The sequence below is a fragment of the Thamnophis elegans genome, chromosome 6 (genome assembly GCF_009769535.1).
Source record: "Thamnophis elegans isolate rThaEle1 chromosome 6, rThaEle1.pri, whole genome shotgun sequence".
NCBI lineage: Eukaryota > Metazoa > Chordata > Lepidosauria > Squamata > Colubridae > Thamnophis > Thamnophis elegans.
Window position 1 is genome coordinate 71,386,424 of NC_045546.1, and position 12,804 is coordinate 71,399,227.

Sequence of the window (12,804 nt, forward strand, 5' to 3'; positions counted from 1 at the left end):
AGTAATGGAATTGTTTAATTCCTGCAACGGCAGCCAAGGCCTCCTTATCGAGTTGGCTATAATTCCGCTCTGCCCTCAATAAGGTGCGGGAATAAAATGCAATGGGAGCCTCAAGGCTGGTGGGCAAAACATGGCTCAACACCCACCCCAAATGGCAAAGCATCGCAGGCCAATACTAAGGGAAGCCGTTTGCTGTATTGCACCAATACGGCAGAAGAGGTCAGCAAATTCTTGACTGCTGCGAATGCTTGAGATTCGCGGTCCGTCCAGACCCACGAGGCCGAGCTATCCAGTAGTCAGTGCAAGGGTTCTGCTACAGTGGCCTTATGGGGAAAAAATACAGAATAGAAATTAAGCAACCCTAGAAATGCCTGCAAATCAGCTTTAGAGGTGGGAACGGGAGCCGCCAGACTAACGTCGACCTTGGAAGGGGTCAGATGTATGACCCGGCTATCAATCAAGAAACCAAGGAGAAACCAACCAAGGCCGATGGCAATCCAAGGCAACACTTTGATTTTTTAAGCTTCAGACCAGCCTCTCGGAATCGTAGAAAAACCTGGTGCAATTTGTGGGCGAGCTCAACGCTGTCTGACACTGCAACAAGAACGTTGTCAAAATACGGGACGACGCTTTTGATCCCACGGAGCAACTGCTCCATGAGACTCTGGAACAAACCCGAGACCACAGACTCCAAACTGGAGGCACTTACATTTAAATGCCCCGCAGTGACTAACAATAGTCTGTGCAGCCGCAGTGGTGTCGTCAACCGGCAGCTCTTGGTAAGCTTGCGCCAAATCGAGCTTAGCGAAGACCTTTCCCTGTCCCAACGAGTGCAATACATGCTGCACCACAGGGACAGGGTAAGGATGGGCCTGTAAGGCTTTATTCAAATCCCCACAAATATGGACTAAACCATCCACCTTAACTGGTGTGACAATAGGGGTTTCGCCAGAGGTGTGATCAACTAGCTGCAAAACGGCCTGGGAGACTAATTTGTCCAGCTCCGCATCCACCCTCCCCCGGAGCGCCAATGGGACACGCCTCGCCTTGGTGCAAATAGGTGCCACCTGGGGATTGAGGCTGAGGGAAATAGGAGTACCTGTATAAGAGCCCAGAGAGCCGTCAAAAACATCGGCAAACTCATCCATCAGTGAAGAGAATAGACCCCAGGACCCTGAACCAATCCATCCCCAAAAGTGAAGCCAAAGGCTGGGACACAACAATCAAGGGCAATTGACCCTTGAAAGTTCTATATTGCACAGTAAATTGTCCACAGCCTAGGATGGAGATGGCATTGCCCTGGTAGTCATGGAGGTGGCAAGGGCAGGAAGCGAGCTGGTCCCGGCGAATGGAGGGTAGAATCTTCTATAAGGTCTGCCATGTCACGACAGTCTTCGCGGATCAAATTCCATCTCACATTCATGTCCCTCAATCAGAACTACGAGGTAGATCTTCAAATGGGCCCGCCGTGCAACAGACCCGGAGCTCACAGACCACTCATCGAATCTGCACACGTTGTCAAAAAGACAGTCACTAATCCATCTTGGGACTTGCCTCTCATTCTTCAAGCATTCGGGGAAGCTCCCTTTAAACCGCTGAGGGATACGTCGCTACTGTACCTGTTGCAGAAGTTAATCATCTTGGTGGTAATTACATCTGCACTACGGATTTTGGAACTGGTGGCTCTTTCAATGCGACAAGATCTATGTACTAGAAATACACCGAAGCGAGGTGTAGAGGGAAAGAAGAGGAGGGAATTAAGAGGGAGTGAGAAGGGAATGTAAGGAGGGTGAGATGGTGGGAAGGGGAGAAAGGAATGGATGAGGGGGAGGGGAAGTAGAAGAGGGGATTGTTGGAAGGGAGAAATGAAAGTTGGAGGGGTAGAAGGAAGGGTGTATGTAGGATAGAAGTGTTATGAGTTGTTTATTGCTTCTTTTTTTTTTAACTGCACAGTATTTAAGTGATTGTATAAAGGAAAATGAAAATGTAATAAAAGAATCTTTGATTATAATAATATAACAAAATAAAATAAATAATATCTTAAAAAAAAAAATCTATGTACTTTTCATTTGGACCATGTGGTCCTAAGAGTGGACCCGATATTCATCCCAAAGATGAATTCCATCTTCCACCGCTCTCAAGAATTGGTTTTGAGGATAGCCCACGCATGGATGCTAGCTCCACCTTTCCAGAGAACGGGCTTATCAGATAAACCAACACCCATTCTGTTGAGAGGCCATGCAGCCTATCCAAGGCAGCTCCTGGTCGCATTATACCTTCTTTCCTTTTCTTTGAGGAGTATCATCAGGAGCTGTGCATAATCAGGTGTAGTACATGTAGGGAACAGGACTCTTGCTAGGAAAATCTGTAACCTTTACAGGTTTCTGAACCAGCTTTCCAGAGAAGCATAATTCACCTCCATGATTTCACAGATGGCACTCAGAGTAGTCCAGTTACTAATAACCAGTTGCACATTCTTCCCCACAATATATAGTTTACTTTATGTGGAATATGGGAGTGAATATAACTGAATTATGGCATCCTGAGATAAATAGATTATCACATAAACATTTGTTCATCTGTGGATATTTCTATGGCAACGAGTGTACCACCACTAGTAAAATAACACACATCAAGTCTGTGATTTGTAATTTATTTTTATAGAGCACTTTACAATTGACAAAGATAATGGAAGATTCTTAAAGAGAAAAATTTATGTGACAGAAAGCAATCTGAACAATTAAAGAACTAGACTGAATACTAGTACTAAAGTACTGAATACCGTATGCAGTATCAAAACAGTAGCATGTTTGCTGTACAATATAAGCTACGGCTCAAAATAGGAATATCAGAAGAAAACATCTGGCTAAAAATACAATAATAAATTAAACAAATCGTGTTGAGTACATTTTCTGTCTCTGCAAATAACTAAAAATGCCAGAAAACCTGATTTTCATGCTAATTAGAGGAGGCTTTTTATTCAATACACTGAAAACAAAATCCCCTCTAGAAAAGTATCAACATCATGTTTCAAATTAGCTGTCTCTTTGTGGTCATGAATAATGCTGCTTGATTAAAGGGTAATTTATTAATAACCCAGTATTATGAATTGGAGATCTTGACTCTATTAGTATGTTTGGACAAAGTTTTCAGCAATTTACTAAATATAGTGAAAGAAGACAGACATTAGAGTATTTTTAGGGCATGTTTAATTTGAATTGTTTTGAGGATACAGTTATTTTTTTTAAAAAAAATAAAATAGTGCATCCATCAAATGTAGAAAATAAAACAGCACAAAGAACACCAAAGCAATATATCAACCAAATAGAAAAGCTACCTAAGAATAAGAAAGAAAAGGAATGAATTTTGAAATATATATACCGTAATTTTTGCACTATAAGATGCACTTCCCCCCCCCAAAAAAAAGTGGGTGAAAATGTCTGGGTGTCTTATGGAGCGAATATTGCCTATCACTGCCACTGCCTGTTGCTGCCACCACCTATCGGCGGTTGGATCAGACTCCCGGAATACCGCCGATCAGCTGTTCCAGGTGGTGGGGATCACTGCCACCTGGAACAGCTGATCGGCAGTATTCTGGGAGTCTGATCCAACTGCCAATAGGCAGCGGCAGTGAGTGGCGGTGATAGGCAGCAGTGGCGAGTGGTGGCGATAGCCGGGGAATGCTGGCGAAGGCTCTAGAGGAGGCAGCAGACACAGAGGAGGCAGCAATAGTGCCATTTCTGGTCGGCCAGCCCACTGGCAGATTTTTTGTTTTCGTGTTTTTCTCCCCAAAAGCTAGGTGCAGTTTATGGTCCGGAGCGTCTTATAGTGCAAAATGTATGGTACATACGTGTAATCTTAAGGAAGCTAAGGAGATATGCAATATTTAAACATCCATATTCAATATTTCTTTCCAGAAATATTTTTATAAACATAATTTACTGAAAATTCCTTTGTTAATGTCATTTTATGTACTATACTTATCTAAAGGGAGATTTTCAGTATTTTCCAGTGATCAACTTCACAGTTTATTTTATTGATGAGACAGATTGGTGAACTCTCTTGATAGAGATATAAATATGAATGTTTTGTTAGGGGAGCTAAAAATAATAATTTGCCCAGAAAGTTGAATGTTATATATATCAGAATTTTTGGAAATTATAGATATTGAAATTGTTTGTTTTTTGAAGAAGTAAAAACTCAACCAAACAGGTTTGTGGTCTTTTAGGTATAACACAGTCTCAGTACTATAGTTGGAATGAGCTTTGCTAACTATTTATTTTAAGAAATGATTAAATTGTACTAAAGAATAGTATTTGTTTTTCTCAACATTTTGGTTTGGGTGAGGTAGATAGGAATGTGAATTAATTTGAAATATAATTAAGTGTATTTCAATTAACAGTGCTCATAGTGGTGTACAATGTTGGTGACAATGATTATGTATAGTAATTTTCTCAAATGAAGCAATTTTTAATAAAACTACAATTATCTAACATGGCAAATGAAGTATACATTTGAAATTGATCTTTTTTATGATCTGCCTTCAAGGAAAGATAATACTTTAGATATAATAAGCAACATTTAATATTTATTATGTGTTAGAAAACATTTTATCTTATGTCTACATCTTGTTGTAGTTTTGAAATGTTGCTTATGTAGTGGAGTTGTGGGAGTTCAAAACCTTGCTCAGCTGTGAGCTTGACTTGAGATCATTGTAATTGAAATAGGATAATTTACATGGACTGTATCAAGCTTTTGAGAAATAAATTTGAAAATAAGTGTATATTTTTGGATAATAGTAAAATCATCCTTTACATGACTATTTTTGAATCTTTTTCTGCACTGTATTTTGAGAGATTTTAATAGTAAAGGAAAAGAAAACTTATTTTCTGTAAATACAGAATTGGTAATAGTTAAATATAGTTTATTGTTTATTCACCCTAAAACTGTAGTTTTGCATTGGTAACTGCAATTTTATTACTTTTGTAGGGCTGTTGATGGAGTTGATGAAGATCCTGATTTGTTTCATATGGAAGTCCAAGATCCAAATGGAGGTACTCATTAGGATATTGTAATTGTTTTTTGTTTTACACATTTCTGGTTAAATTCATAAAAAAATTAACCCAAAATTTCTGGTTAAGTTCACAAAAAATGGGAATTGCTTTCTAAGTGCCATAATCTTTCTCATACTTATGTATTCAGCAACTCTACCTCATATATATTTTTTTCATTTTATATGTGCTATAGTCAGTGTAAAGAAAATTCTATACAATCTTTCAAAATGAATATCATAAAGTCCGATTATGTTTAAATAATAATGTATTGTTTAATCAATTTATGATATTGATCAAGTAGATATAAGTTAATATTACTAGAAAATCAGCCCAACTTCATTATACTTAAATGAGCTAATTATGTACACAAAGGGCAAACAAACGTTTTTGTATAAAACAAGAGGATATAAACTAAATCAATGCACATATAACTTTTTATTTGTAATCTGTTATATTTCTGCTTTCCATGTAAAGTAACTTAGCCAACCAGTGTATTCCATAAGTGTCCTCGTATAGTGCCTATGTAAAAGTTCATAAAAGACGGTTCACTGAATCATTGGCATCTATTCCTGTGGGACAGATCCAGTGATCACTACTAAAGAAACTAATAAATGTTGGGTTTTACCTTCAATTGATATAAGGAAAAATTTAAGGGATTTTTTGAATCAAAACATAAATGTCTTAAGAGTATCTAAGACAAATTGAAAACCTAATTTAAAGAGCTCAAATAAGTACATACCTAAAGTTTATTTTGATTAGTATAATGAACCTTTCAAGCAAGATTCTCTCAAATGTGGAATCTTGAGATTTTCAAGAGGAAATCTTTTTTATTGTTATGCAAAAATAGTGGAATAGAAATCAAATTTCTAGCCAGTATGAAGTAGATTTTGATTTATGCATGAATGAAAAAATTCTGGTTTTACTGGTAAGTCAAAGTGTTTCTATATCAAACCAAAACCAGAGAAAGAGCCTGTGTGAGAGTGTTTTAGAGTCCTGCTTCCTATACCACCCAAATGCTATTAGTAATATTCAATATCAAAATAATCAACGTGTTTAATGCTACAGTTACAAAGTTCAGTAATTACCATGAATGTCAGTTCACTAAATTGGCCACTCTAACAAAATAATTTACAAAACTCAGACAATTACAAATAATTTTAGTGTCTATAAATACTGTTCAAAATCAAAACCAGAAACTATCAAATAATTTACAAAATGCTCTATTAAAATGAATGACTAACATTTATTCAAAGACGTACTCAACAGCCTTTAATAACTTGATTGTAGCTCTTCAAGAAGTAGTAATCACAGAAATACAGTTTATTGTATTATTTTGTAAAGGCATTGGATAACTTCTGTGTCATTTATCAATAACAGTGTTATATATAATATTTTATTTAAATCAGATTTAAATCTGATTTATGCATTATTAAATATTTTTGTTTTATAAGAAAGATATTCCTTTCTTTTGTTGATATAATGGAAACATTGTGAATATGGCAGGTGTATTGTTTATGTTGTATTACCGATACTATGTTTGTGCACTAATAAAAAGGAAACAATTAAATTAAATTAGCATAATATAAATCCAACTATACACATTTTAGTTATGTCAATTTCAGTAGTATCTTAAGAAACTGATCCATAACTCTGGCAGAAAAGACAATTTAAGGAAAATAATACTCTTTTATTATTGCATATAATGCATATTGTTGCATGTATTAATCTTATCATATACAGAAATGCTTCCATCAGCAACTTCCAAGCAACAATAATTATATATTGTTTCCTGTTTATATACAGATGCTTCCTTCAGGTACCTAAGCCTTGAATGTTTTTGCCACGTTGTTTATATTTTGTCACTGAGTTATTCTAACTGCAAGTATCTTAGGTTCATTAATAAGTTTAAAATGTCTCTTTTGAGACCCAATGCCATTATCAGCTAATAGAAGATATGCTTTGAGGACTAGCTTATTTTTTAAATTCTCAAGATTTGTAGGACTGCCTCTTACTCAGTTTTTGTTTCATTTTTTATTCATTCCTTTATCCCAGTGTTTCTCAACCTTGGCAACTTGAAGATGTCCGGACTTCAACTCCCAGAATGCTGGCTGGGGAATTCTGGGAGTTGAAGTCCGGACATCTTCAAGTTGCCAAGGTTGAGAAACACTGCTTTATCCATTCCATTTATATCCAAACTCACCTTTAGTGCCCAATTTTGTTTTCCCTTTTATTCAATATTCATTCTTTGACTTTACATTTTTATAGAAAGATCAATTACCAGATTTACTCTTATATGTCACCTCCACATTTGCAAGCAGAGTAGAATATAATTAGAAATAACATTTGTAAGTTGATTGTGGTTATTATTTGGCAGGTATTCATAATTTAAGCCATTTTAACAAAAAAATAAAATAAAAAATGTTTCATGTTCTGATTTAAAAGCTATATTATATTTTTAAAAGTTATCCCTCTGAGCTATAAGCAAATCTGACATTCCAATTTTAGATTCCAAGCTATATTGGCTCACATCTATGGATTCTGAAATGCTGTGCAGCAATTGTAATTGATATATCTGTAACTGGTATGTCTATTCGGTATTCTAGATTGAACCCTGTCTCTTTGAAGAGCCCTGTCTCAAAGTTGTTCTCAATGTTTTGTTCTAATTTTGTAGATTTTATTCCACAAAACCAAAGTTTTGTGTTATAACCTCCAAGTCAGAAATGACAAGCCCATAGAGAGGTTTTATGGAATTCTTTATTCCTGTACTAAATACCCTAAAATTCATATGGTTCTATTAAAATATTATACATTATGTGGAATTCTGGTATTTGTAATTTACATGTGCCTGAACCTTGCTCAAAAATCTAAAAAACAGCTATCAAGGAAAGCAGATCATTACTAGTTGAAGAGAGTGGACTTTATGAATCATTCAGCTTTTATTCTGGCAAATGGTGTAAGCAATTCTTTATTTACTTTTATCTATTATTTTTGGTTCTCAACAGGTTTTTACTACATGACCTGTCAGTTTCAGAATTGTTCTGAAAAATCACTGAAATCTCCCTTCAGTGGTAGAATTGACAAGAATTCCTTGACAGTACAGGATAACTACATATTCCTTCAGGTAAAATCATAGACTATGTTAATATTTACATAATTTTCAGTACAAATCTATACTTATGAAGCTTTTTAATAAAGAAATAAATGCAATCTCAAGAAGATAGTGTAAAAATTACCGTAATCAGATGTTGGTGTCTCCTTTAACCTCCAAATGATAAGTTATTTTCTAGCCTAAGCTGCCATTTAAAAGCTAATTGTTCATGTTGTTGGTTTCATTTTTCCATGAGATTACTACAAATGCAAGTATCAGTTTAAACTGTCTCTGATGTTGCAAAATTTGCATCATCCTTACTTAGCAGGTCGATTATTCATTTCAAATTTCACACCAAAAGACAGATAGTTTCGATTCTATCATATAGCCCAGTGGTGGTGAAGGGAATATGTGGGCGCAGGTGTGGCACCGAGTGCCGAAAAGGGAGCACTTTCCATGTGCGCTCACCTGGGGCACAACCAGGAGGAGGAGTTGCCCAGGGACATGAACGTATTGAAAAATTTACTTCCGACTTTCAGCGTGAGCATGTGCACTGGCAGGCAACTCTTACGGTTACTTCTGCGCATGCACCGATCAGCTAGCCAGCGTGCATGCTCACAGACAAGCTCTTCCAGTTTCCAGCACTGCTGCATGCACAAAGGCCAGCTGATCATTGCTTGCGCATGCAGGCCAGAAACCCGGAAGAGGAACGGCCGACGCCACACGTGCTAGACAACATGGCACACGTGCCATAGGTTCGCCATCATGGATATATCTGATTAATTGGGTAGCTACTTTCAAGACTGTCTAGCACAGGTTTGGTAACTTTGTGTCCGTACAGTTCATTTTTGCATTTGTTGAGTCCCCCCAGATTAACAAAGCTAGTCTCATTTGTTTTTTATATCTTTGCTCATTGTATCCCCGGTTGTTTTCTCATTCCAAATATAATGTTTAAAAGTGCAAACATGAAAGCTGTTAACTACCCATAGCTTTTCTTTCCCCACTTCACTCAAGAAGAATTTCTGCAGATGACCATGATTGTACTAGTGCCCCTTGTGTGTGCACTCCCTCTATACTTCCTGTTCCTAATTAAATAAGTCATTGCTGTGTACATTTTTACGATTTTTTTCACAGATAAAATTGTGTTCCCCTCTCTTTTCACAGGTGTCTTCAGGAAACCAAACAAAATACTATGTTTCTTATCATCGGAATGAATTTATACAGATGAAATTGCCAAAGTATGCTTTACCCAAGGTAATTCCTCACAAAATCCACAATTATTCTTTCATTGCTGGACTAGAAGAGATTTACTCAAATTGTTCATTGGAAAATATATTTCTATTTATAAATCCTTCTTCAAGAGTTTCTATAATTTCCATACTTTTATTTTAGGGGGGGGGGGTTTGCACCTAAGCACCACGCATATCCTATGATAGAACATCATTATGGGCTAAATCTTATGTAGATATTTGCCTGCACACAGAAAGAACTGAAGATGAAGAAGGAAGATGCAGGAACCATGAAAGTCCCATCTGCAGAGTCTCGCTGCTTTTGTCATCTCAAAAGTCTTGAGGCTCTGGGCTTCGGAGCAGATTGGCTACCAGCTCAAGGTTGGCTGGTAGCCTGCTGTCTGGGGAAAGACTCCAGCTCTCTGCCCAAGCTTCATTGCAGCAGTGAGGTTACTTGGCGCTGCTGCAGCTCAGACTGAGAAAAAGCTCTGATCGTGTGGTGCTTCTGTTCAACTTGTACTGGGGCACCAGCAATCTTTGCTGCTGCAATGAAGCTTAAGCAGCGAGCTGGTGTAGGGCTTCTTTCTAGTCACGGACATGGAGTTTGGGTGATTGATAACTTGCTTTTATTACTTAATTTTAAAGTGTAGCACTACTTATGTTTATCTGCCTTTTTCATTTTTCAATTAAATATTTACCCAATTGTATTTTAATCTGGGACAAGCCCCATTCAGAATGTAATGTACTGTTTATGGAAAATTGCACTTCCATATTGAGGTGATCATAGTCCGATATCATTCCAAAGGAAGTACTGGTACTTTGGACATTGTATAAAAAACCTTTCTGCTATTGATTAAAGCAGCTGAGTCTTTTTTCAAACATTTGCATAAATGTGGAAAAAGTTACTGTGACTTTAAGTCCATTAATGCAATTCTTAAATACAGCAGCATTTTTTTTTTGCAAGTCTGTACTTGAAAAAGTGATTAAAGAAAGCTTCTTGCTATTCTTTTTTTCTGTCCCAAATAATACTTAGTTGCTTTGGGGAGATGGGAATCATGGTATACAGCAGTGTTTCTCAACCTTGGCAGTTTGAAGATGTGTGGACTTCAACTCCCAGAATTCCCCAGCCAGCGTTGCTGGCTGGGGAATTCTGGGAGTTGAAGTCCACACATCTTCAAACTGCCAAGATTGAGAAACACTGGTATACAGTATTTCACTGATGGTGAACCTTTTGGGCACCAAGTACCCAAACCGAAACACGGGTGTGCGCACACCAGAGCAGCAGAAACCCAAAGAACAGCTGGCTGGTGTGTTTATGCGCCTGGCCAGCTGGTATTCAGGTTTCCAGCGCTCCAGCGCATGCGAACACCAACTGGCCAGTAATCAGAAGAGCAGTTGGCGACAGTGCACGTGCCCACAGAGAGGGCTATGTGTGCTACCTCTGGCACACGTGCCATAGATTCGCCATCATGGCAGTATTTTCATTAACACTAGGTAGCTCCAGGTTGTAAATCTCATTTTTTTTTCTTTTTTTCACTTCAGGATTTACAGATTATCAGCACTGATGAGAGCCAGGTGTTTATAGCTATTCAGGAATGGTATCAGATTGACACATATAACCTCTACCAGTCTGACCCGCAAGGCGTTTCCTATTCCATTGCATTAGAAAATGTCAGGAGTACCAAGCAACCTGAAGAGAATGTTTTAATAGATATTTTGGAGGTAAATGTCTTTTTAAAAACCTACAATTTTACTAACTATAGTAACATTTCTTTAGCCTCTTTGACTTTGGGTTTAAAGATTTTTGTACTGGTTTTCCTGTTTTCTTAAAATGGAATATTCCTATCAATATAACTACATCTTATTTGAGTACAGGTAGTCCTCAGTTTAAGGATGAGTTTGGTTCCTGTTGTCTGTTAAGTTGAATTTTACATTTCATTGTATGTGAAAGGTGGAACAATGTTATTGTATTATACTGTATTAAGTAGTATAGTCTAATAAACTATTATATAATTCCCTTGAATTTTGCCTCAGTAGGCTCTTTTCTTAATTATGGATCATCCTAAAACTGGGTTTTTTTAATTCACGGACTTGTTGTATTAGAGGTAGTACTATAAATAAATAAAAAATGTATATATATATTAAAAATAAAAGGGAAAAAAGGTATTCCTCTTTATTTTTATGTATATTTTTGACAACTGAGGCTGTATAACTATTAATTAACTGCCTTTCTGTGACATATTCAATCTACAAATTTTATTAGTATATACATATATCTGTCCACATATATAATTAAATCACATTTATGGGGCAAAATGCATGTCAGATGTATAGTGTACACACTGTCAATCTAGACCAGAGGTGTCAAACACAATGCCTGCTAGCCGGATCCAGCCTGTGTGGTGCTTAAATCCGGCCCGCAGGGGCTGCCTGAAAATATCAAAGGACTGGCCTGCGGTGCCTCTGTTGGCCAAAATGTGCCATGTGTGCCCCCCTGTTTTTGGCCTCCCCAGCTTCCTGCAGCACTCTGCCGGCCAAAAATGGGCTGTGCGGAGGCCTTGCAGGGCCTCTGCAAGGCTCCCACTTCCCCCCCCCCCCCCCATTGGCCCATGGAGGAGACCTACAATGCTCATCTGGTCCTCTAAGAAATCCAGTTTGACACCCTAGTCTAGACATATGTAGCCCATTAATTATTACAAATAATGAATTGCCTATTTGCCTTTCAAAAAGATGTGTGCCGTCACATATTAAGGGGCCTTCAGTTGTATTTTAACACATAGGTAGAGAACTCTTGAAGAGATAACTTCCCTCTTTCTTTGGCCCTGTAATGGAATGGGTGGATAACCTTGGGGGAATGAGCAGAAGAAGTGCTGCTTAAGAAACAATCAGACAAGAGAGGCAGAAATGGCTTAACAGGCAGAGAAAGAAACTTAGGAAGGACTCTCCGCTAATTGATCAAGCAGTTAAAATGAGTGGCTTTTGTACCTTCACAGTTGCCAGAGTCTGCTAATGTAGCATTACAATGAAGCACAATTGGCTCATCTAGTCATCTTTCCTGTCACGTTTACCTGGGAGGATTGACATACCATCTATCCTGTCTCAGCCATGCGCTATCTTAGAGTGACCAAGAATATTTGTCTGAAAGAGTCGTCTTTTCCTTCGTATATAAGCTGTTGGAACGAGAAGATGTTTTACCTCCACAGGGAATTGGTTTGGTTTATGACAGGATTGTTGTATGTGGTCAGTCAGATGATTAAACCTACACATCCATGTATCTTAAAGGGATTAGTTCTTAACATGAAATCTCAACAATATTTATAGGATAAGGGCTTAATACTGCATAAATAGAAGAATACCTAAACCTATGTGACTAAAAATATTAACCACCTACCTAATTACTATGTTTGACTAGAACATTTCAATCTCTTCAATA

General features: G+C 37.5%; 1 protein-coding gene across 1 annotated transcript in view; it reads left to right on the forward strand.

Moving 5' to 3' along the window:
* Positions 1-12,804, forward strand: part of SORCS2 (sortilin related VPS10 domain containing receptor 2) — a 104,916-nt gene that overhangs the window by 48,202 nt on the left and 43,910 nt on the right. Inside the window, exons 6-9 of the mRNA XM_032219192.1 lie at positions 4,990-5,054; positions 8,057-8,175; positions 9,307-9,396; positions 10,914-11,093. Coding sequence (XP_032075083.1) covers positions 4,990-5,054; positions 8,057-8,175; positions 9,307-9,396; positions 10,914-11,093 — 454 coding nt within the window. The remainder of the gene's footprint in view (positions 1-4,989; positions 5,055-8,056; positions 8,176-9,306; positions 9,397-10,913; positions 11,094-12,804) is intronic.